A 26,172-nucleotide genomic window follows, 5' to 3' on the forward strand; every position below is an offset into this window, starting at 1 on the left:
GCGGCCCTTATAAAAAAAGGTGAGAAGCAGGTAAACACTGGGGTGGTGGGGGGAGAAAAAATAAATTCAGTCTATGCCTGGCCCCTGGAGAGGGGGTCCAGACTGAGGCCTAGGAAGAAACAAACCTCATAGCACACATAAACATGTGTGTAAGAGGGAAACATCAAATAACACAAAGGACATCAAAGACATTAAAAGAGCAGAGCTGATGCAACCAGCCACTTCTACACACAGCCACAAAATTAAAACAACAAAAAAAGAAACATATACACTGTGGTGGCCTCTGCGGTGTTCCACGCCATCGTCTGCTGGGGTGGGGGGGAGCATGGCCAGAGACAGGAGCATACCCAACAAAGCAACCGAGAGAGCCGACTCCACCCTCGGCCGCCCACCAACTCTCGGCCAGTGTCCAGTCCGCATGGATGAGTAAGGATGCGTCTAAGGAGACCGAGGTGTCCGATACCTGCTCCTTCAGCCAAGACACTGTGAAGCTCGTCCGTCTCGGCACTCATTCTCTTCATCCGCATCTCCTCCAGTCCCTCCAAACGGACTCTGGTGTGGCAGGGACCCAGCAGCTGGTCTCCATGGCCAAAAAAAGGCTCCCGGGAGGCAGATCCAGAAGTTCACAAAAAAGCAGCGCAGAAGTCACAAAAGTGCCACCCCTTGTCACACAGTCTCAAAGGGTCCCGAACCAAAAGGCAAAGAAACACACGAAAACAAGAGGGAAACATCAGGAACACAAAAGGATTACACAAGAGCACAGAGCTGAATTACTGTAAATGTCCAGAATGTGCGCTGATGAGAAGTATATATATTGCAAGGTATGGTGCGACGTGCTCTGCATACTTAGCAGCTCGGGGTTACTGCGGATTCACCCTGCTTTCCGAGCATGAGGGGTTCGAGCAATTGATTCCTGGTTGTGTTTTGGCCTTTCCTTAGCCCGCCTTAGATCTTATCGCAATCCACCAGACTAATTCTGCATTCAGGAGCGCTGCACCGCCTCAGAGATAGCTCTTCTCGACTTATTGAAATGCACTGAGTGCTGTCTTGTCAGCTGTAAAATTGTGTAAAACCGAGACAAAAGCATCGGGGAAATGCGGCCTCATAAATCATTGTGCAACATTCCTTTTGACGCATCCTAACTCAACATAACGCTATTAACATCAGTCTTTGTCAAAAACCGGCATACCAATACTAAGCCAGTGGGCTGTGGCTGTGGACTATTCAAACAACTGAGAATTGACGGCAGCGATTAGCAATCAAACCCCAAGATAACCGCTTGGTAATAGCTCTGCATTGTGCGAAAAAAAACTAATCTATAAGGCTTTTATGTTCTGAGACAAAGTTGCATGTGTCATGGCTCTGCATTCCTACATGACTCTGGCATGCCCATAAGGTGCCGCAAAAAAGGTCTGAGAGATCATCGCCGCTGCGCTGGTTGTTTTTAAGTAGTTCTGTCAATCGTGTTGACAACACTTCCCCGGCAAGCAATTTGTTTCACGGTATACAATAATTTACATGCCGCACCTGCGCGTTCCCTTGTGTCAGCCTCATGCTGGCGCCAGGACGGTCGTAGATTCCGGAATCCTTCGAGGAGCCTTTGTGCGCACAGTTTGGTTGGAAATGTTCGCCTACTTGAACAAGGAAAATGTATATATCTTAATCTCGTTTAATGGCTGTGCCTAGACGGGAGTAATCGCTTCCAACATTATGTGCAGCATGAAGCTTATCTTTTAAAGAGAAGCCTTTTTCTTGTTTCACCATGAAACTGCTTCTGACTGAAGGAGCTTCAAAGGGCTTCTTTGTTTCATAATGTGCATGCAGCTCATTCATGTGCTTGATCTTTTTATTTCCTCCTCCCTTCTCTCTCTCTCTACATCCCTCCATCACCCATGCCCCCCATCCTCCCATCCGCTTCCTTCTATTTGGACTTGTGCGTAGAGCCATACCATACTCTGTCGGAAACTAAATATTAGTGCTATTTTTGGAGGGGAATGCAATTACTCTTAACAAGCATTGCCGGTTCTGTCAGTTTCTTGTGGGGAGTTATTTTACATTTGTTTTCCTTTTCCCCCAGCTTTGCACTTGCCTTGATTTAGCTTTTCTTGAACAAAAAGTAGTTTGAACATCTGATACTCTTCACTCCCACTAGATAAAATAAGGTGATATGGTCTTGCACTGCAACTGAAATTGGAGGTTATTAGTATGTCTAAAACTGTACCTTTTGTGAACATTGCCTTTTAAAGATGCCTTCTGTATTTGAATCTCGGGCGGTATGACAACGCACAAGCACCGTTAGTAGGGTGGGAGTTATTACACTGAATTTAAACAGGATCAATTAACTGGCGTCTTTAACATTTAACCCTCTAGGAGCCACAGTGATATATTTACAACATTTTTATTTTATTTAAAAAAGGGTTAAAAGTTTTTTCATTTTGCCCCCCACACCACATTAACATAGTCATTGGGGTCTATTGTTCAGTCTAACGATGACTTTACATTCAAAATTTGTATTTAAGGACCGCCCACAGGCTATAGAATCTCACACAACTTGAAAATCTTCACAGAGTGACAACCCTTTTCTTTACTGGACCAAATTGATCAATTCAATGTAAGTAGAATGCAACTAATATTTTTTACTGAGATCTTTATAATGTCTAGAACATGTACCTATGTTATTATTGTGAAATACCTCCAAAAAATATGATTTAGATGATGTTTTATATTGGTTGTATATGTACAACCATGGCTCAATGTGGTAGCAAATATTCCCTTGTGACTAGTTTACCTACCAGGATACTGTGTAGTCTAAATAGATATGTTTTGTCAGGAATCTACAATATATTTTAATTTACACACACTTATTCCTTCTGTCTGTGCACATTTGCACTTTAATATTGCAAACTAAAAGTGAAAAAAAAACATTTAGTTAGGCAGAAGGCTAAACTAAACTATGCAAAAATCGCTAAGTGCTGCTGCAACTTAGTAAAAGCTTGTTGTTCTAGGATGATAATGGTATTTATGATAAGCATGTAGATGGGTAGGTTCATGTTTTCCTTCTCTTTGTGCACATTTGTACATTACTTTTGCAAACTAAAAGTTAAGAACAGTTTTTATTAGAAGGCTTCTGCAACTTTATAAAACAGGTTCTTTTGTTCAAGGATGGTGTTGGGAATATAGATTGGTAATTCACCACCAGAACAGGTTTCTTTGTGTACAGGTGAATTAATTCCTTTTAGGATGATAATAAGATCTGCCAGACAGTATTGTTTGGTTTGTGAATAGGGTACTTGGGTACTAATAGGGTACTAATGGGGTATCAGTTGGGTGAGAACTGCAATCTCTGGCATGATGTGTGACTTTGATGTCTACCAAGGGAGCAACAATGGAGTCCGAACCAAATCTGAACTTGACTTGTCAGGTGATGTTGTGATGAAGCTTGCTTCAACTCTGCCGGCGGGCCAAAACTACAAGATCTATGCAGACAACTACTTCACATCAGTCCCACTGATCGAGAAGCTCCTTGGGCTTGGCATCCATTATGTGGGTACAGCAAGGCAAGTCCGCATCCCCAATTGCAGCCTTGAAGATGACAAGAGCTTGAAGAAGAAAGGGAGAGGAACCTTCGACCACAGAGTGGAGGCGAACCACAACCTTCAGGCAATGGCAGCCCAGTCACAAGCAGCCCGGTCACTGGCAAGAGACCATCCTCGGCTCCAACCAGCACCCCATACAAGAAATCGTGTGGACACCTGCCACTGGATGTACGCCACGATCAGATTGGGCATTTACCCAAGAAGACAACGATAGGCCGCTGCAGGCATTGCCCTACTGGGTACACCAACACACAATGCCACAAGTGTGAAGTGTGTCTCTGCTTCTCGGACAGCAAGAACTGTTTCCTGGACTTTCACTGCAAGTGAACATAGTCAGCACATGCATGCTGGTTGCCAGAAGAACAATGCAGAACTTGATCACACCAACAGTGTTGTACACATGACACATTACCAAAATCATACGCAAAGCCAACTTGTATATACAGCATAGACCACCCTAGAAGTTCCTGAAAATTTGTGTTTTTCATTGATTCAAATAAAATTGACTGTTCATAAAAATGAGTAATGTTGTTATTATAATTATTATTATACAGTGTTCTGAGTCATGGTGATGAGCAATAAGCATTCAAATGAACCCTTAGTTGTTTGACTGAAGTGAAAACATGTGGAACATGTTGTTCGGAAAATGAATACAAATGGCTTATGGAAAATTTTGCTACCCTTTTCACCCAACGTTGTATCGTTACAACGGTTCCATAAAACCTTATCAAAATATGAAAAATTTGCCAACACTTCATTTTAATTCCCAAATGCCCCCTACAACACCATCTGACAGGTTGAATATTTTTTTATTCATGTATTTCTATGTCCGGGTCTTACAGGGTTAACCTTTACCTTATGTTTTAAAGCATGCTTTTAATTGGTGATATGAGCAAAGCCCATGCAGCTAGTTTGTTTCAGGATGTCTCTACCTGTTAAATTTGCCCTTTGGGATCTCGGTTAGCTTAAAAAAGGGGTGTCCAAACTTTTTGACTTGGGGGCCGCATGGGCTATACATACATATATATATATATATATATATATATATATATATATATATATATATATATATATATATATATATATATATATATATATATATATATATATATATATATATATATATATATATATATATGTGTTAGGTCAGGAAAAAACACAGAGGATATTTAATCCCCACAAGCCTGCTCTTCAGGGGATTTTATTATATTATATATATTATAAAATTCCCTGAAGAGCAGGGAAACCTGCAAAACAGGCTTGTCGGGATGAAATAGCCTTTTTTGTTTTTTCCGGACCTAACGTATATTCTGCTCTACCCCGGTATTGAGCACGGTATAACGGATACACCACAGAAACCTCGAATATATATGTGTGTATGTATATATATATATATATATATATATATATATATATATATATATATATATATATATATATATATATATATATATATATATATATATATATATATATATATACGTGTATCTATGTATATATATATACATGTATGTATGTATATATATATACATATATACGTGTATGTATGTATATATATGTGTATGTGTATGTGTATGTATGTATGTAGATATGTATATATGTGTATGTATGTATGTATATATATATACCGGTATATGTGTATGTATGTATGTATGTATGTATATATGTGTATGTATGTATATATGTATATGTATGTATGTATATTTGTGTAAGTATGTGTGTATGTATGTTTATATATGTGTATTTATGTATGTATGTATGTATGTGTATGTATGTATATATATGTGTATGTATGTATGTATATATATGTGTATGTATGTATGTATATATGTGTATGTATGTGTGTATGTATATATATATATATATATATATATATATATATATATATATATATATATATATATATACACTACGAGCGCGATGATGTTACGTTATCGATGGGAAAATGCATTTTTGGACAACATGATTTGTCTGAGTGGCTAGGAGACACCAAGAATAACAAGCGGTAGAAAATGGATTAGAAAGGACAGATTAAAAAAAATAACACAAAAAAACAAATTATTTTTTTTAAATTTGGGATTTCCCGCAGGCCGGATTTTGGTTGCCGGCGGGCCGGGCTATAGTTTGGGGACCCCTGGCTTAAAAGTATTAAACAAATTACAAAGAAATATAAAAAAAACAAAAAATGAAAATGGGATCCTTTTTGACAACCTCAACGACCTTCAAGAACAAGTGAGTTCAAAGGTGATATTTTCCAAAAAAGTATTATAGTTCGGTGAATAAGAGGAGCTCAAAATTAGCATATATATGAAAGACTTACAGCAGAGCACCATAAGGACAAAATTTAATGCACTGTATATACTGTCACGCTGCTAAGGAGAGTGGAAGTAACTTGGAAATATTTGCTTTGTCTTTTCAGAGCGTTGGAGAATTTGGCTTAGACATCATCGAGACCCCCGAGGGTGACAAGTGGCCGCAGCTGATCGTCCAGCAGAACCTAGATCGTGAGCAGAAGGACACCTTTGTCATGAAGATAAAAGTGGAGGATGGCGGGAACCCCCCCAAGTCCAGCACTGCCATCCTTCAAGTCACCATCTCTGACGTCAACGACAATCGTCCCATCTTCAAAAACAGCGAGCTGGAAGTCACCGTACCTGAGAACGCCCCCACGGGGACGTCGGTCGTTCAGCTTCACGCGACAGACGCAGACCTCGGCTTTAATGCCCAGATTCACTTCGCCTTCAGTAACCAGATCTCTGCTTCGACCAAACGACACTTTGCTATCGACAGCAACACGGGATTGATCACTGTGAAGCAGCTGCTGGACAGGGAGTTAACGCCTGTTCACAAACTTCTTATTCTGGCCAGTGATGGCAGCTCGACACCCTCCAGAGCCTCAGTGACTGTCAACGTTACCGATGTTAATGACAATGTTCCTTCCATTGACACTCGCTACATTATCAACCTGGTGAACGGGACTGTTCTGTTGTCTGAGAATGCTCCCCTCAATACCAAAATAGCCCTGATCACAGTTACAGACAGAGATGCAGATCTCTTTGGCAAAGTCACTTGCTACACTGACCATGATGTTCCATTTAGGTTGAAGCCGGTCTTTAATGATCAGTTTTTACTGGAGACAGCTGCTCCACTCGATTATGAGACAACTCGAGAATATGCAATTAGGATAGTGGCCTCGGATAGGGGGACTCCTCCTTTGAACACTTCAGCTATGGTTTTAATTAAAATCAAGGATGAGAATGACAATGCGCCCATCTTCCCTCAGCCAGAAATCCAACTTTCCATACCAGAGAATAATGACCCGTCATCACAGTTAATAAAAATCAGTGCCACTGATGCAGACAGCGGACATAATGCTGAGATTATTTATACCCTTGGCCCCGATGCACCCGACGGGTTTAACATAGACAGACGGTCAGGAGTACTTTCGGTTGGCAAACGACTGGACAGAGAAAAGCAGGAGAGGTATTCATTCACTGTCATAGGCCGAGACAACGGCTCCTCGTACCTGCAGAACAATGTCACCGTCAGACTAATCGTTCAGGACCTTAATGACAACAGCCCGGCTTTCACACACCCCGAGTACAACTTCTATGTGCCTGAAAACCTTCCGCTCTTTGGAACTGTGGGCTTAATCACAGTGACGGACGCAGATGCAGGAGATAATGCTGTCGTGACCCTGTCTATTCTGAACGGGAAAGATCATTTCATCATCGACCCTCAAACTGGCGTGATCAAGCCCAATATCACCTTTGATCGGGAGCAGCAGAGCTCCTACACATTTATGGTCAAGGCAGTGGATGGAGGGGAGCCCCCGAGCTCCTCATACGCCAAGGTCACTATAAATGTGGTTGATGTAAACGACAATCGCCCTGTGTTCGTTGTTCCCTCGTCCAATTACTCATACGACCTAGTGCGGACCACCACAACCCCTGGTGCTGTTGTTACAAGAGTGTTTGCCATTGACAATGACACAGGTATGAATGCTGAGCTACAGTATAGCATTACCAGCAGCATCATCATTACATCTAGGGTCTCCCCTCGCGGCCTTTTCTCCATTGACAAAACAACAGGTAACATAACACTGCAGGAGAAAATAGTGGCGGCGGATCAAGGGCTGCATAGGCTGGTTGTCAAAGTCAGAGATCTCGGCCAGCCTGAGTCCTTACAAGCTATCGCACTTATTCACTTATTCGTCAATGACACTGTGTCAAATGCCACTTTTATCCAAGAACAGCTGCGGAAAAGTATGGAGACACCACTGGACCGAAACATAGGGGACAGCGAGGTAACACCTCAAGCTAATGGATACGTGATTGTTGTCATTGCCATCATAGCCGGGACCATGACTGTCATCTTGGTGATATTTGTGACTGCCTTGGTGCGCTGCCGACAGACTCCCAGACACAAAGTGGTACAGAAGGGCAAGCAAAGCGGCGAGTGGGTGTCGCCTAATCAAGAAAACCGTCAGATCAAGAAGAAGAAGAAGAGAAAGAAGCGCTCCCCGAAGAGCCTTCTGCTGAACTTTGTGACCATAGATGAATCCAAGCCTGACGACCCCACCCATGAGCATGTTAATGGCACACTGGATCTCCCCGTGGAGCTGGAGGAGCAGACCATGGGGAAGTACAACTGGGCCACCACGCCCACCACCTTCAAACCCGACAGCCCAGACTTAGCCAAGCATTACAAGTCTGCGTCCCCTCAGCCGACATTTCAAATCAAACCGGAGACTCCGGTGGCCCCGAAGAAGCATCACGTGATCCAGGAGCTCCCTTTAGACAACACATTCGTGGTGGGCTGCGACTCGCTCTCCAAGTGCTCATCGACGAGCTCCGACCCGTACAGTGTCTCCGAGTGCGGCTGTCAGGGGGGATTCAAGAGTCCGGGGCAAATCACCACCCGACAGGTAATTCATGACTTCTTTTTTCAACCCGCCCACACTCATCCCCAACCGCACTCCCCCTGCTGCCCCGGGGTAGTTGATATGACAGGGGGAAGGTGGCAGTATGGAGCAGAAGTACTTTCCAACAGAAGCCAGAAACATGTTTACATGAATGTCATTTGCGCTTGAAAACTAGGAACGAAATACAACGGCGCTTAGAAAAACACACAGAGAGAGGCACCCTAATCCTGTATGCACCCTCGTTTGTAAGCAATCATAATTGCATAATCATTTACATGTGCAGGTTAATTTCATATTCAAAGCTTGATTAGCGGCGGCGGCGCAATTATGACGGCTGGCTTTTGTGAATTTGGAGGGCTCATAAATTAAAATTGATGACTTTTTTTTTTTTTTAATCAAGCTTGCAGTTATTGTCAATTACACCTAATACTGGGCCGCTAGACAATGACCAAAATAAAATATCCTACTTTTTCGATTGATACAGTATTTAAAGTATGCACTTTTTTTTTGAATGATCTACACAAAACAAAGGTCCTGGGTTCGATCCCGCGCTTGGTATATTTCTGTGTGGAGTTTGCATGTTCTCCCCGTGACTGCGTGGGTTCCCTCCGGGTACTCCGGCTTCCTCCCACCTCCAAAGACATGCACCTGGGGATAGGTTGATTGGCAACACTAAATTGGCCCTAGTGTGTGAATGTGAGTGTGAATGTTGTCAGTCTATCTGTGTTGGCTCTGCGATGAGGTGGCGACTTGTCCAGGGTGAACCCCGCCTACCGCCCGAATGCAGCTGAGATAGGCTCCAGCAACCCCCCGCGAACCCGAAAGGGATAAGCGGTAGGAAATGGATGGATGAAGGTTGTCTCAAGGCAACCATCACATACACCGCTGTGTGACCGGCTCAATGACCTTGTGGTTAGAGTGTCCGCCCTGAGTACGGTAGGTCGTGAGTTCAAACTCCGGCCGAGTCATACCAAAGACTATAAAAATGGGACCCATTACCTCCCTGCTTGGCACTCAGCATCAAGGGTTGGAATTGGGGGCTCACTGCTCCCCTCACCTGTCAGGTGATGGAACAAGGAGATGGGTCAGAGTAATTTCACTATCAGTGGTACTTTAACTTTACCTTTGATTGTTTACACGTTTGGCTATTATTACTATTGCAGGCAAGAATTATATTACAAAATACTTGCTCGGTTATCAGAGTTATTTCAAAAGGACTTGAAGAGCGAGTCCGAGCATGGGCAGCGATTACCGAACCGGACAGATTTATTTGGAGGTTAAGGGGCCAAGCTAAGCTGTTTTGCAAACATTTAGGCTTTGCCTTTAAACCGACCAAGAAAACACGACTGACAGAGACTACTCACTTAATCAGTAATCATTCAAAAACATAAAATAAAATGAAGTGCTGCTTTTATTCTCCCGGGGGGGAGTTGCTGCACGGGTTCACGGGGAGAGAAACGCTCATTTGAATGAGGTAGTACAGCAACGGCCCTTATGATTCCATAAAGAGAAATGTGCCAAATGCGAAGTGCCCCAATAAATAACAGCAGATGAGGGAAATAAATGTAAATCAAGAGTAAGGAGAGGTGGCCTTGCACGGTGCCGACAGCGAGAGCACAGTGCTGCTGGGAAGACAAAGTACCGCTGGGGGCGGGGGGGAACAAGGGGGGGTCGCGGGGATCAAGGTGACGCAGAGCTCCGAGACCAATATACTTAAACACCAAGGGAACACTAGTCCATAAAAGCCTGCTCGGCCGACGTTGCATTTAGCTCATAAACGTTCCTCTTTAACGACCCCAATTATTGTTATACTTTGCATATGTAGATGTTTAAATGAGCTCAAATTGCGTCCCGGTTGAGGTTCCTAAAGTATTCTGGTATTCCCAGTACACAATATGTATTTTTGGACTTACAACATCTGCAAATAGCAGCACGTTCAAAGTGATGAATGCTGTACTTCACGTCGGGGTAGCTATCTACTCACATGTATGCTGCTGGTGCTTTTTATTTTTATTTCCATTTTTTTTTTTTTTTTCCATTTCTGGAGGATTTGGTTGTTTTTTGGTGGGCTTTCATTCCTGTCTCTGTTTGGATTCTAATTATGAAATCTGCCATTCATCCAATTCTGGGTCATCGTCATGTTATTGCATCAATCTTATGTTTTTTTTTGTTGTTGTCGTTGTTGCTTCTTTCATTTTGTGTGTGCTTTTTTAAATTTTTGGCTCCTATGGTGCTCTTATATGCGGCATCCAGCAAGCCCTCGTGGCGTACTTTGGCTAAATGACTCTTAATCCCGTGAATTATAGTGCCGGAGATCATTTATGAGGACACCCACATCGAGGTCGTAGTCATTCTTTTCATCCACCTTTTAATTTAAACCACGGTTAAAAGCCATGTGCTGACAAGGTGTATAATACATAAGCCTACCACAGCCCTGAATACTGAAGACTAAATTCATAATATGTTTATGTGACATACTCACAACTTGTCACAAGGATTCTCTCGACCTCATTGCGGTCGCCATGAATTATGCAAACATATTGAGATGGAGTTCCATAACTCTGAGTTATGGCACATCTTGAACTGTGAGCACCACGGATTGCAACTGATTTTCACCAGAGAGACTTTTTGGAATCAATTTAAAAATCAATGCATATATGATCAGAAAACCTTATCTCAAATCGTATCCTCTTAATGGAGCTCTGGTTGAATTTTCTCCTCGTATTCATGAAGACAGGGGTTCTTAACCTTTTTGGCATCGGGGCCCCACTAAATTATCAACACTCAATTAAGAAACTTAGTCTTGATTTTAATCGTATTCAATATTTATGTCAAACCTACTTGCAGTTTACGACTTCGTCAAATGAAAACCAATCACACATTATTATTTATTGAACGCCTAACCTTAGGCTTAGGTCAGGTGGATTCGGAAAAATAAGTAGTAATCAAATATACTGCATAAGAAGGGACACAAATAACTCAAGAGAATACAACAGTATATAAGTAATTGATTGATTGAGACTTTTACTAGTAGGTTGCACAGTGAAGTACATATTCCGTACAATTGACCACTAAATGGTAACACCCGAATAAGTTTTTCAACTTGTTTAAGTCGGGGTCCACTTAAATTGATTCATGATACAGATATATACTATCAGATATATACTATCATCATAATACAGACATCACACAAGATAATCACATTGAAGTATTTACATTATTTACAATCCGGGGTGTGGATGGGGGCGGAGGGGGGTTAGGTTTGGTGATTATCATCAGTCATCAACAATTGAGAACAGAAAAATGGATATTGGAACAGTGTAGGTCTGACTTGGTAGGATATGTACAGCAAGTAGTGGACATAGAGAGAGAAAGAGAGAGAGAGAGAGATCAGAAGGCATAAGAAAAATATCTGCATTTGATTGTTTACATTTGATTATTAAAAATCCGGGGAGGGTGTTAGTTTAGGGTTGTAGCTGCCTGGAGGTGTACTTTTATTGCGGTTTTGAAGGAGGATAGAGATGCCCTTTCTTTTATACCTGTTGGGAGCGCATTCCACATTGATGTGGCATAGAAAGAGAATGAGTTCAGACCTTTGTTAGATCGGAATCTGGGTTTAACGTGGTTAGTGGAGCTCCCCCTGGTGTTGTGGTTATGGCGGTCATTTACGTTAAGGAAGTAGTTTGACATGTACTTCGGTATCAGGGAGGTGTAGTGGATTTTATAGACTAGGCTCAGTGCAAGTTGTTTTACTCTGTCCTCCACCCTGAACCAGCCCACTTTAGAGAAGTGGGTAGGAGTGAGGTGGGATCTGGGGTAAACCAAATGAATAATGACTGTTTCTTAACCAAACTCTCTATAAAATGTAATTCCAAATGAAAATACAGCTTTACCACTTTAGTCCAATTTTTTGCGCTTAATAAACCTTAAACTTTAGCTCCAGTCGACTCCTGTTTTGTTGAGATTGTCATTACTGCCACAAGTGGTGAACAAATGTAAAACAACTGAGTACGGACTGCAACCGAGAACACATTTTTTTGGGCGGCCCTCCAGGGGGCGCTCGCTGCCCAACAATGGAAACATCATTGGAGTTATCAACCATACCTTCTAGTGGTGTATCCATACTACTCCTTCCCCTTAAGCGACTGACAGCGATGGCTCCCACTTTAGACATTACATTTCCCTCCAGTTTTAAGTATGATTATTTAAAGCCCGTGTCATGGAGGAGAAAAGGCAAGATGAAAATCCGTGGCTGCAAAGGTTAATTAAATGCACTAAAGGGGTTAATCACTCGTAATACAGTATGATTAAAATCACTGTAATTAGGTTTCGTATGAGGCTGATAAGATAAGGGAAGGAGGCGGTGATCCTCAAAGATGATACTTGGGTGTGTCAGCCTCAGATCCCAAAGTGATCTGATAGTAGGCTATTGTTTACTACTATAAAACAATATCCAAATATATATTTTTTTTTCATAGATCATTATAATGTGGCTGTTAAACAGTGAGACCACTGTAAAATCCTGATCTGAAAAACACATATTTTTCATCCTATTTGGTCCATGATAGTTTATGATCTCCTGCAAGTTCTTTAATGAACCTTTAACCTCACATGCTGAAATGCCGTTCAAAGGGTGGCACCACCATTGCCACTGGAGTTAAAGTCACAGTCGGACATTAAACTTGAAAACTGAAAAAATGGCTTAGGGAAAATCAGAAGGGTGAGCAATAGAACTGGGACAAATGGGGCCAATTATCTTAAATGTATTTTTATTTTGTACTTGTCTTAATCTTGTTGTATTTGTTTTAAACTTTTCTCACTTTTTCTTTAAAAGCTTAACCAGGGACGATTGTTGCAAATTAGCCTGTGGCTAGAAGTCTTAAGCTTCGTTGTGCTTGTGCAATGACAATAAAGACCTACACTACCGTTCAAAAGTTTGGGGTCACATTGAAATGTCCTTATTTTTGAAGGAAAAGCACTGTACTTTTAAATAAAGATAACTTTAAACTAGTCTTAACTTTAAAGAAATACACTCTATTAATTGCTAATGTGGTAAATGACTATTCTAGTTGCAAATGTCTGGTTTTTGGTGCAATATCTACATAGGTGTATAGAGGCCCATTTCCAGCAACTATCACTCCAGTGTTCTAATGGTACAATGTGTTTGCTCATTGGCTCAGAAGGCTAATTGATGATTAGAAAACCCTTGTGCAATCATGTTCACACATCTGAAAACAGTTTAGCTCGTTACATAAGCTACAAAACTGACCTTCCTTTGAGCAGATTGAGTTTCTGGAGCATCACATTTGTGGGGTCAATTAAACGCTCAAAATGGCCAGAAAAAGAGAACTTTCACCTGAAACTCGACAGTCTATTCTTGTTCTTAGAAATGAAGGCTATTCCACAAAATTGTTTGGGTGACCCCAAACTTTTTGAACAGTAGTGTACCTACCTACCTACCTACCTACTTTGACATCGGTTACCTATAGGTACCAATGTTTAATTGTACTGTCTCTGTCAAATAAATACATAAATAAATAAAATGATAGTAAAAAAGCGCACCCAGCGTTGAATAGGGATGATGTTTGATAAGAAATTATCGAGTTCGAGCCTATTATCGAATCCTCTTATCGAACCGATTCCTTATCGATTCTCTTATCGAGTCCAGATAGGTGGTTGTATATGGAAAAAAACACACAATATTTGGTTTAACAAAAGCTCACTTTTATTATATAAGAAAACAATTTAATCTAATAAATAAATAAATATTGACTGTTACCCCCCTAAAAAACTAAATAAAATAAATAAATATTGACTGTTGTTACCCAAATTATATTAAGTGGGATTTTTCTAAATAAACTCAAACTCAATACAGTAACACAAAAACAACCTGTCTCTGTGATCACTATAGGTGTATAAATAATAATATAGTGTTAAATAAAATCAGTCCCTTGGGCACAAAACTGAAAATAATACAGCTTTCCAAAAAGTGCAATTCTGCTGCTATTTGACATAACTGTTTGTTAGGATGCTTTGACATTTTTGCACTTTATTTCTTTATTGACAGAAAATTCTATGAAGAGAAAAGTTCTTTGCAAATGTGGATACAATGCTAAAAAAAAATGAAAAGTTAAAGCTAAAAAAAGAGATACACTTTGAGTTAACATTATTTCTTTATAGGGGGAAAGATGTTTTGAGCTAGGGAATTTAACAACTACACTACCCAGCATGCAACGGGACTGACGAGCATGCGCGGTAGCCCCGAAAAGTGTTGTTGCATATCGTCACCCGGCAGCTAAGAATGAGCACGCTGTGAAAGTAAACGTCAAGAACTCAGCCAGCACGCCTCGTCTGCATTATTTATAATTAGACAGACAACACATATACAGTGTGATTTTACAGTGTTCGCGAACGACACAACACTACCGTAAAGGAGGTACGTTGCTAGCCTGGTTGCTATGTTTCCGGTTGGTCGTAAAAGTGTTGTTCGTGTGTTTGTACCCTGCTCAAATCTCTCAGTAAAGTTATTCATTGGATTATACCTTTTGTTTTGAACTTTATTACACCTTGGAGCGCTTTTTCCCGTCCATTTTTTTTCCTGCTTTCGCTATCTGCGCCTAATGACTGAGCTACGTGATGTAATTTCTTGTGATGTCTCACGGGACATTTCTGGTTCCCAGGGATTCGAATAAAGAACCAACTATTTTTCTTTACTATAGTGGTCTCGATAACGGGTGCCGGTTCTCAAAAAGGGATTCGAGTCCGAGGACTCGGTTCTTTTCTTATCGAACAACCGAGAAAACCGGTTTCGAGTATCATCCCTAGCCTTGAATGACACGAGCACGTGAAATTGCTTACAGGTTAAGGTCACCAAAATGTTTTCCAGGGACTATACAGATGTAGCCGTTAAAGAGTACAGCTTGTAAAATATACTACAGAGACTACAGATATGTGTTACCATATGGCTCCATTATATAGCAACAACCCCTCCGTGCACACACACACACACACACACACACACACACACACACACACACACACACACACACACACACACACACACACACACACACACACACACACACACACACACACACATCTCTTCCCTCCACGTCATTTTCTTTGAACCGGAGCTGCATTGTATTAGAGGTCAACCTGCCCGCCAGTGATGAGGAGCACTTGTGATGGTGTGCACTTTAGTGTGGGGCCGACTAAACGAGCGCCACCTTTCCTTGACTGATCTCCGACATCAGCGCCAACAGGCAGGGAGGCTAAAAGGCAAACGCGTTTGTTTGTTTGCTTCCAAATCTAGGGCGTTTAGGGTCGCCTCCTACGGCTAAATGCATGACAAACTGCTGTACCGTACATTCCCGGTAGTGAGGCATACCGTCTCATACAGTGTTTGCCCATCTTCTGTAGCTCAATGCCCAAATTGGAGCTTAATCATAATAATGTACTATAATATTGACTTTTAACCTGACAATAGAAAACACAGTAGATACTATATTATTAGGACAAACTACGCCAATACCAGCAGGCACAAGACATTGATACAACGTTGATTCTACATAAATGTCCTTTAAAACTGACTTTGAAACAACGTTGAAAAAATAGTTGCATTTGTAAATTGAGACGACGTTATTGTCCAACATTGGGAAATGACCAAATTTCAACGGTCAAATCAACGTCAGAACCCAACATTGATTAAACGTCGTCAAAAAGTATGTTGTTTCAGCGTTTAGTTTGCGTTGTAGAGTATTGATTGGGAAATGACCAATATTCAATAGGGATGTCCAATAATGGCTTTTTGCCGATATCCGATATGCCGATATTGTCCAACTCTTTAATTACCGATACCGATATCAACCGATACCGATATCAACCGATACCGATATCAACCGATATATACAGTCGTGGAATTAACACATTATCATGCCTAATTTGGACAACCAGGTATGGTGAAGATAAGGTACTTTTTAAAAAAATGAATCAAATAAAATAAGATAAATAAATTAAAAACATTTTCTTGAATAAAAAAGAAAGTAAAACAATATAAAATCAGTTACATAGAAACTAGTAATTAATGAAAATTTGTAAAATTAACTGTTAAAGGTTAGTACTATTAGTGGACCAGCAGCACGCATAATCATGTGTGCTTACGGACTGTATCCCTTGCAGACTGTATTGATATATATTGATATATAATGTAGGAACCAGAATATTAATAACAGAAAGAAACAACCCTTTTGTGTGAATGAGTGTGAATGAGTGTAAATGGGGGAGGGAGGTTTTTTGGGTTGGTGCACTAATTGTAAGTGTATCTTGTGTTTTTTATGTGGATTTAATAAAAAAAAAACAAAAAAAAAAAAAACAACCCGATACTGATAATAAAAAAAACGATACCGATAATTTTCGATATTACATTTTAACGCATTTATCGGCCGATAATATCAGCAGACCGATATTATCGGACATCTCTAATATTCAATGGTCAAGTCAACGTCAGGACCCAACATTGATTAAACGTTGTCAAAAAAGTATGTTGTTTCAAAGTTGTATTTGTGTTGCAGAATATTAGTTGGAAAATGACCAAAATCCAATGTTCAAATCAACGTCACAACCTGACATTGATTAAACGTTGTGAAAAAGCATGTTGTTTCAACATTGTATTTGTGTTGGAAAATATTGGTTACAAAATGACGAATGTTTAATGGTCAAATCAACATCAGAACCCAACATTGATCTAACGTTGTCAAAAAGCATGTTGTTTCAATGTTGTATTTGTGTTATAGACTGTTGATTGGGAAATTACCAAAATTCAACGGTCAAATCAACATCAGAACCAAACATTGATTTAACGTTGTCAAAAAGCATGTTGTTTCAAAGTTGTATTTGTGTTGTAGAATATGGTTGGAAAATGACCAAAATTCAATGGTCAAATCAACATCAGAACCTGACGTTGATTAAATGTCAAAAAGCATGTTGTTTCAACGTTGTATTTGTGTTGGAGAATATTGGTTGTAATATGACCAAAATGCAATGGTAAAATCAACATCAGAACCCAACATTGATTTAGCGTTGTCAGAAAGCATGTTGTTTCAACGTTGTATTTGTGTTAGAGATTATTGGTTGGGAAATGACCTAAATTCAATGGTCAAATCAACGTCACAACCTGACATTGATTAAACGTTGTCAAAAATAATGTTGTTTCAACATTGCATTTGTGTTATAGAGTATTGATTAGGAAATTACCTAAATTCAATGGTCAAATCAACGTCACAACCTGACATTGATTAAACGTTGTCAAAAAGAATATTGTCTCAACGTTGTATTTGTGTTATAGAGTATTGATTGGGAAATTACCAAAATGTAATAAAAGTCAATGTCAGGACCCGACATTGGTTAAACGTTGTCAAAAAAGTATGTTGTTTCAACGTTGTATTTGTGTTGTAGAATATGGTTAGAAAATGACCAAAATTCAATGGTCAAATCAACATCAGAACCTGACATTGATTAAACGTCAAAAAGCATGTTGTTCAACGTTGTATTTGTGTTGGAGAATATTGGTTGTAAAATGACCAAAATTCAATGGTCAAATCAACATCAGAACCCGACATTGATTTAACGTTGTCAGAAAGCATGTTGTTTCAACGTCGTATTTGTGTTCTAGAGTATTGATTGGGAAATGACCAAAATTAAATGGTCAAATCAATGTCAGGATCTGACATTGATTAAATGTTGTCAAAAAGTATGTTGTTTCAACGTTATGTTTGAGTAGCTCATTGCAGGACCTAATTCAACAAGTTAGAGGTGGGGGAAATAATCAGTTTTTAGATGCATCGCAATTCGGACAGGGACAATTATAAAATCGATTAGTAAACGTCAATAATCGATATATTGATTGTAAATAAAGTAATGCAGACATTTATAAATTTGGCTGACTGCAGCGATCCGACCAGCTCCTTTATTTTAGGGCACTTATGTACCAGTTTTGCACACATTTCCATTAATTTAATAAATGTAATGGGAATTAATTTAACTGTTTGTTATTACAAATGCACTGTTTTTAAAAGTTGCAAGTGAAAAACGTGTATTTAGTCAAACGAAAATAAGTGTAAAAGTGCATCAATACACAGAAATTAATCAAATTTTAATCAAATCGTAGCTCCTGAATCGTAATTGAATCTTGAGGTGCGCAAAGATTCTCATCTCTATTCTCAACGTTGTTTTAAAGTCTTGTGCCTGCTGGATGATATATTGTCCGACAAGTTACTGCTGATAAACAATATTGTCAGCATTATTTTGAGACCAAACCAAGCACTAATAGAATAGAATAGAAAGTATTTTATTGATCCCTGGGGGAAAATCAGCACCACATAATACAATCATATTGTATAATACCGTGTTTTCTGGACTAATAACCGCTACTTTTTTCCCAAACTTTGAACCGTGCGGCTTATACAAAGGACATATTTGCTAATGGTTAAATTATGGAATGGATTAAGCAAAGAAATCAAACAATGTAATACAATAATCCACTTTAAGAAATTGTTAACAAAGTACAAGGCAGAAGAATCCTGATCTTGAACTTGTTAAAAGGGAGAAAATCATATTTATCTCATGAAGTATGAATAAAGACATCAATGACTTTTTTGTTTTGTTTGATTAGCCGTTTTACTGCCATGCTACAGACACCGTTTAGAAACAATTAAATACATAAACATCTACAAAATCTAAATCACAACGTCCGGTATATATCTGCGGCTTATAGCCCAGTGCCGCTAATATATGAAAATAAAAAATGTTTCTTCAAAAATGTAGTGGGTGTGGCTTATACTCAGAAAAAATATGGTAACAATGATGCAAGTAAGCCCTTCAAACACAGACTTTTTTCTCATTATTATTTTACCATTGAAATTGGAAGGTCAATACATTTTGATTATCCTGATTAGATAAGTAAACATGAAAATGTTTACTTTGTTTGCAAAAATTGAACTTCAATAATTATCGAACAACTCAAATTGTAGCTTTTCCCTCAGTTGAAAAAACTGGTTAGGGTTGTTATTTTTTACTTTTATTTTTTTAATTTTTTTTCATTAGTTCCAAACAACTACAGACTTGTTTGTCTGTGTTTAAGGGCTCATCTTTCTCAGCGGGAATATTCCCACAAAAGAACATTTGGCTTTACAAAAATTGTTTTTTTTTCTATGTTAGCGGTCTCGCCTACACCCACCGGGACAGAGATGACTGACAAGATGATTCATTTCGTTCATTTTAATTCTGCTAAATTGTCGGCAAAGTTATCGAGTTAATTAAATATCGTTCGATCAGTTGATTTATTTGCTATTGGCCTGGGGGATAAAAGGAGTTAAAAAGCCAGTTGACAAGAGATTGTAGACATGCTCAACAAAAGAAAATACAAAAAAACATTAGAAGTTGCTTTGAAAAAAAACTTGTAGTACAGGCTGTTTTCCATACTTCTACAGTCCAGTATGTATTCTACAGACTTTTTTTAGATGCACGACATATGACGATCAATGTTGATTATTTTGCATGAAAGCAAAATCAAAATCACAGAAAAAAGATGTCTGGACCGTTTTAAGGGACGGACTGTAACGTAGCGTCTACCATGTGGTTCAGGATACGACTGAAATACTGTCTGAATTCCTGTATTGCAGAAGTAGCTCCTCTCGCCTGTAACCATACCAAAACAGCAATGGGAAATATATGTCCTCTTTCAATCACACTAACCCCGGATTTCCACTGGATGCGGAACCGCTGTTGGACGAAACCGCCACGTAACATCACTGCCGTTCTGTTGCGGTTCCGTTGTGCAGCGAAACAACGCAGACTTTTACGAGATCTCGCGAGTCCATTTCGTAATCACGTGTCAGGAGAAACTGTAATCGAGTGGACCACAAAGAGTTTATTCTGGCCTTCCAGAGAAGCAGAAGCAAAAAAAACTTGGTCCTGCCATCAATAACAGGTACTAAACATAAACACCTACGTATGTGCAATGTGTATGTGTGTATGAATTATATATACACATTTAGCTGTAAAACTCTACTGTACAGTATGTGTTTGGATCCCTTTTTTTCAGGAACACTAATACCAAAAGTCACAATGTCCGATAGAGTTAAGAAATAAAGTTATGACAGACCACCTGAAAAAAACGGAAAGGATTTATACAGTTTTTTACTGAACGGGACACCCAAAATGTACATGAAAATAAAGAAAGTGAGATTTACAATATTAACTATGAACAATAAAACACTGAATATTAACAACATATGAACATTGCTCCTTTTTTACGTGGGATTTACAATATTAACTATGAAAAATAAAACACTGAATAATAACAACATATGAACATTGCTCCTCTTTTACGTGGGATTTACGATATTAACTATAAACAATAAAACACTGAATATTAACAACATAGGAACATTGCTCCTCTTTTACGTGGGATTTACAATATTAACTATGAACAATATAACACTAATTATTAACAACATATGAACATTGCTCCTCTTTTACGTGTGGTTTTCAATATTAACTATGAACAATAAAACACTGAATATTAACAGCATATGACCATTGCTCCTCTTTTACGTGGAATTTATAATATTAACTATGAACAATAAAACACTGAATATTAGCAACAAAGGAACATTGCTCCTCTTTTACGTGGGATTTACAATATTAACTATGAACAATAAAACACTAATTATTAACAACATATGAACATTGCTCCTCCTTTACGTGGAATTTATAATATTAACTATGAACAATAAAACACTGAATATTAACAACATAGGAACATTGCTCCTTTTTTACGTGGGATTTACAATATTAACTATGAAAAATAAAACACTGAATATTAACAACATATGAACATTGCTCCTCTTTTACGTGGGGTTTTCAATATTAACTATGAACAATAAAAAACTGAATATCAACAACATATGAACATTGCTCCTCGTTTACGTGGGGTTTTCAATATTAACTATGAACAATAAAACACTGAATATTGACAACATATGACCATTGCTCCTATTTTACGTGGAATTTATAATATCAACTATGAACAATAAAACACTGAATATTAACAACATAGGAACATTGCTCCTCTTTTACGTGGGATTTACAATATTAACTATGAACAAACAAACACTAATTATTAACAACATATGAACATTGCTCCTCTTTTACGTGGGGTTTTCAATATTAACTATGAACAATAAAACACTGAATATTAACAACATAGGAACATTGCTCCTCTTTTACGTGGGATTTACAATATTAACTATGAACAAAAAAACACTAATTATTAACAACATATGAACATTGCTCCTCTTTTACGTGGGGTTTTCAATATTAACTATGAACAATAAAACACTGAATATTAACAACATATGACCATTGCTCCTCTTTTACGTGGAATTTATAATATTAACTATGAACAATAAAACACTGAATATTAGCAACAAAGGAACATTGCTCCTCTTTTACGTGGGATTTACAATATTAACTATGAACAATAAAACACTAATTATTAACAACATATGAACATTGCTCCTCCTTTACGTGGAATTTATAATATTAACTATGAACAATAAAACACTGAATATTAACAACATAGGAACATTGCTCCTTTTTTACGTGGGATTTACAATATTAACTATGAAAAATAAAACACTGAATATTAACAACATATGAACATTGCTCCTCTTTTACGTGGGGTTTTCAATATTAACTATGAACAATAAAACACTGAATATCAACAACATATGAACATTGCTCCTCGTTTACGTGGGGTTTTCAATATTAACTATGAACAATAAAACACTGAATATCAACAACATATGAACATTGCTCCTCGTTTACGTGGGGTTTTCAATATTAACTATGAACAATAAAACACTGAATATTAACAACATATGAACATTGCTCCTCGTTTACCTGGGATTTACAATATTATTACGTGGGATTTACAATATTAACTATGAACAATAAAACACTGAATATTAACAACATATAAACATTGCTCCTCTTTTACGTGTGATTTACAATATTAACTATGAACTGCGATGAGGTGGCGACTTGTCCAGGGTTTACCCCGCCTTCCGCCCGATTGTAGCAGAGATAGGCTCCAGCGCCCCCCGCGACCCCGAAGGGAATAAGCGGTAGAAAATGGATGGATGGATGGATGAACATTGCTCCTCGTTTACGTGGGATTTACAATATTAACTATGAACAATAAAACACTGAATATTAACAACATATGAACATTGCTCCTCTTTTACGTGGGATTTACAATATTAACTATGAACAATAAAACACTGAATATTAACAACATATGAACATTGCTCCTCTTTTACGTGGGATTTACAATATTAACTATGAACAATAAAACACTGAATATTAACAATATATGAACATTGCTCCTCTTTTACGTGGGATTTACAATATTAACTATGAACAATAAAACACTGAATATTAACAACATATGAACATTGCTCCTCGTTTACGTGGGGTTTTCAATATTAACTATGAACAATAAAACACTGAATATTAACAACATATGAACATTGCTCCTCGTTTACGTGGGGTTTTCAATATTAACTATGAACAATAAAACACTGAATATTAACAACATATGAACATTGCTCCTCTTTTACGTGGGATTTACAATATTATTACTTGGGATTTACAATATTAACTATGAACAATAAAACACTGAATATTAACAACATATGAACATTGCTCCTCTTTTACGTGGGATTTACAATATTAACTATGAACTGCGATGAGGTGGCGACTTGTCCAGGGTGTACCCCGCCTTCCGCCCGATTGTAGCTGAGATAGGCTCCAGCGCCCCCCGCGACCCGAAGGGAATAAGCGGTAGAAAATGGATGGATGAATGGATGAACATTGCTCCTCGTTTACGTGGGATTTACAATATTAACTATGAACAATAAAACACTGAATATTAACAACATATGAGCATTGCTCCTCTTTTACGTGGAATTTATAATATTAACTATGAACAATAAAACACTGAATATTAACAACATATGAACATTGCTCCTCTTTTACGTGGGATTTACAATATTAACTATGAACAATAAAACACTGAATATTAACAATATATGAACATTGCTCCTTTTTTACGTGGGATTTACAATATTAACTATGAACAATAAAACACTGAATATTAACAACATATGAACATTGCTCATTTTTTACGTGGGATTTACAATATTAACTATGAACAATAAAACACTGAATATTAACAACATATGAACATCGCTCCTCTGTTACTTCTCAGACCAGCTCCTCGATGGACATCTTTTACAATCAAGCAAAACACAACAAAATTGTAACAAACAGCAAAATATGAATGCAAAGTGTGATAAACACCTATAATATGACATATCATCACTTTTATGCAGAAATTTGTTGTAAAAATTTGCTTCCGCATCTGTTCTTGACACATGCGTTTCGGGCTGATGTCTGCTTTGTTCCTCGTCAAATACCGTAACAACTCGTATGACACTCAAAAGCGCAGAGTTCAACCATTGAGATACTTTCTATAGTTCAAGACTTACGGCCATTTAAAAACAGCACTGAACATCATAACATAACAGTTTTGATGTTAAATGTCTAAAAAAAATTACGTAGAACATCCGGCGGGCCGGATTGACAATCTTTATGGGCCGGAGGTGGCCCGCCGGCCGTATTTTGCCCAGGTCTGGCATAGCGGATATCATGGCCTATAGCAGACCTGGGAAAATTAAGGCCCAGGGCCACATGGGGCCCGTTAAGCTTTTCAATCTGGCCCGCCGGACATTCCCAAATATTTTTTTTAGATCTTTAAGATGGAAACTGTAACTGCCATTATGATGTGCAGTGATGTTTTCAAATGACCGTAAGTCTTGAACTATACAAAGTATTTCAATGGTTGGAATCTGCGCTTTTGCATGATACACTATATACTACGGTAATCTAATTAGTTGCTATGGTAATGTAAGTCACAGCAGCTCAGACGAGGCACCGAGCAGTGTGGGTGGGGAGTGTTTCCACAGAGTGTCAGCCTGAAATGTGGGTGTCAGGGAAGACGCGGAAGGAGGTTTTTACAACAAAGTTCTAAAGCTTAGTGAAATATCAGATTGTAGGTTGTTTTTTGGGTTTTTTTACCCTTCGTGATCATATTTCGCTGTGCTTGTTGCATTTTTGTTGTGTTTCGCTTGATTGTAAAATATGTCGATCGAGAGAGGGGGTGTGACGTTCATATGTTGTCAATATTCAGTGTTTTATCGTTCATAGTTAATATTGTAAATCACACATTCTTTATTTCCATGTACATTATGGGTGTCTTATTCAGTAAAAATAAAATACATTCCATTCTGTTTTTTAATGCGGTCTGTCGTAACGTTTTTGCATTCAATCAGACATTATTGTAAGGTTTTGTATTAGTGTTCCTAAAAATAGAGATAACGGCCCCCAGACACATTTGTGTCTCTAAATTTGACCCCCCGGAGTCAAGATAACTGCCCAGGCCTGGCCTATTGTATCCTCCTGTGGTGTGTGTAGTGTAACATCTTTAGCTATTCCTCGTCAGTTTATTTGCCGCCATGAAGGCGACGCATTGCTGACTTAGATGTGGCATTGCACTGTGGAGGGATGTTAGCCGGTTGTTCGCTCGTGGGTGCCAAATGTGCGGTACACGGCTAGAATGTGTCATCAACATGCATTGTAGGGTTGTCCCTATACCAATATTTTGGTACCGGTATCGGTACCAAAATATTGTGACACTTTTCGATACTTATCGATACTTTTCTAAATAAAGGGGATAACAAAAAAAGTAATTATTGGCTTTATTTTAAAAAAAAATCTTAGGGTACATTAAACATGTTTCTTATTGTAATTTTGTCCTTAAATAAAATAGTGAACATACTAGACAACTAGTCTTTTATTAGTAAGTAAACAAACAAAGGCTCCTAATTAGTCTGCTGACGTATGCAGTAACATATTGTGTCATTTATCATTGTATTATTTTGTCCCAATTATGAGGGACAAGTGGTAGAAAATGAATTATTAATCTACTTGTTCATTTACTGTTAATATTTTTTTCAACATGTTCTATCTACACTTCTGTTAAAATGTAATAATCACTTATTCTTCTGTTGGTGGATACTTTACATTAATTTTAGATGATACCACAAATTTAGGTATCGATCCGATACCAAGTAGTTACAGGATCATACATTGGTCATATTCAAAGTCCTCATGTGTCCAGGGACATCTTTCCTGAGTTTTTATAAACATAATATGAATGAAAAAAAGAAAACTAAAAAAGATTTTGTGACGCTAAAAAAATATCGATGTAATCATACTAGTATCGACTAGATACGCTATTGTTTGTTTAAATTGTGATGTCGGTGAGCTACGGTGTGTGGTAAATCATGTTTAGCTATTCCTCGTCCACCAGTGATAATGGTACGTGAAAGAAACTGACTTTATTAGTCGCCATGGAGGCGAGGATTAGTGATTTTAGGATGAGGATGGATGTTAGCCGCTAGCTAGCTAGCCATGTTTTAAAGCACCTCTTCCTGAGGGCGTTTCAGTGTTATAACTTCACCTTTATCT

At 38.5% G+C, this 26,172-nt stretch overlaps 1 protein-coding gene across 5 annotated transcripts in view; it reads left to right on the forward strand.

Annotated features, from left to right (window-relative positions):
- Window positions 1-26,172, forward strand: part of LOC133648369 (protocadherin-11 X-linked-like) — a 760,657-nt gene that overhangs the window by 202,013 nt on the left and 532,472 nt on the right. For all 5 annotated transcript variants that reach the window (XM_062044393.1, XM_062044394.1, XM_062044392.1 and 2 more), the window contains one exon: window positions 6,016-8,523. In XM_062044393.1, coding sequence (XP_061900377.1) covers window positions 6,016-8,523 — 2,508 coding nt within the window. The remainder of the gene's footprint in view (window positions 1-6,015; window positions 8,524-26,172) is intronic.

Source organism: Entelurus aequoreus, linkage group LG04 (assembly GCF_033978785.1).
Source record: "Entelurus aequoreus isolate RoL-2023_Sb linkage group LG04, RoL_Eaeq_v1.1, whole genome shotgun sequence".
Classification (NCBI taxonomy): Eukaryota; Metazoa; Chordata; class Actinopteri; order Syngnathiformes; family Syngnathidae; genus Entelurus; species Entelurus aequoreus.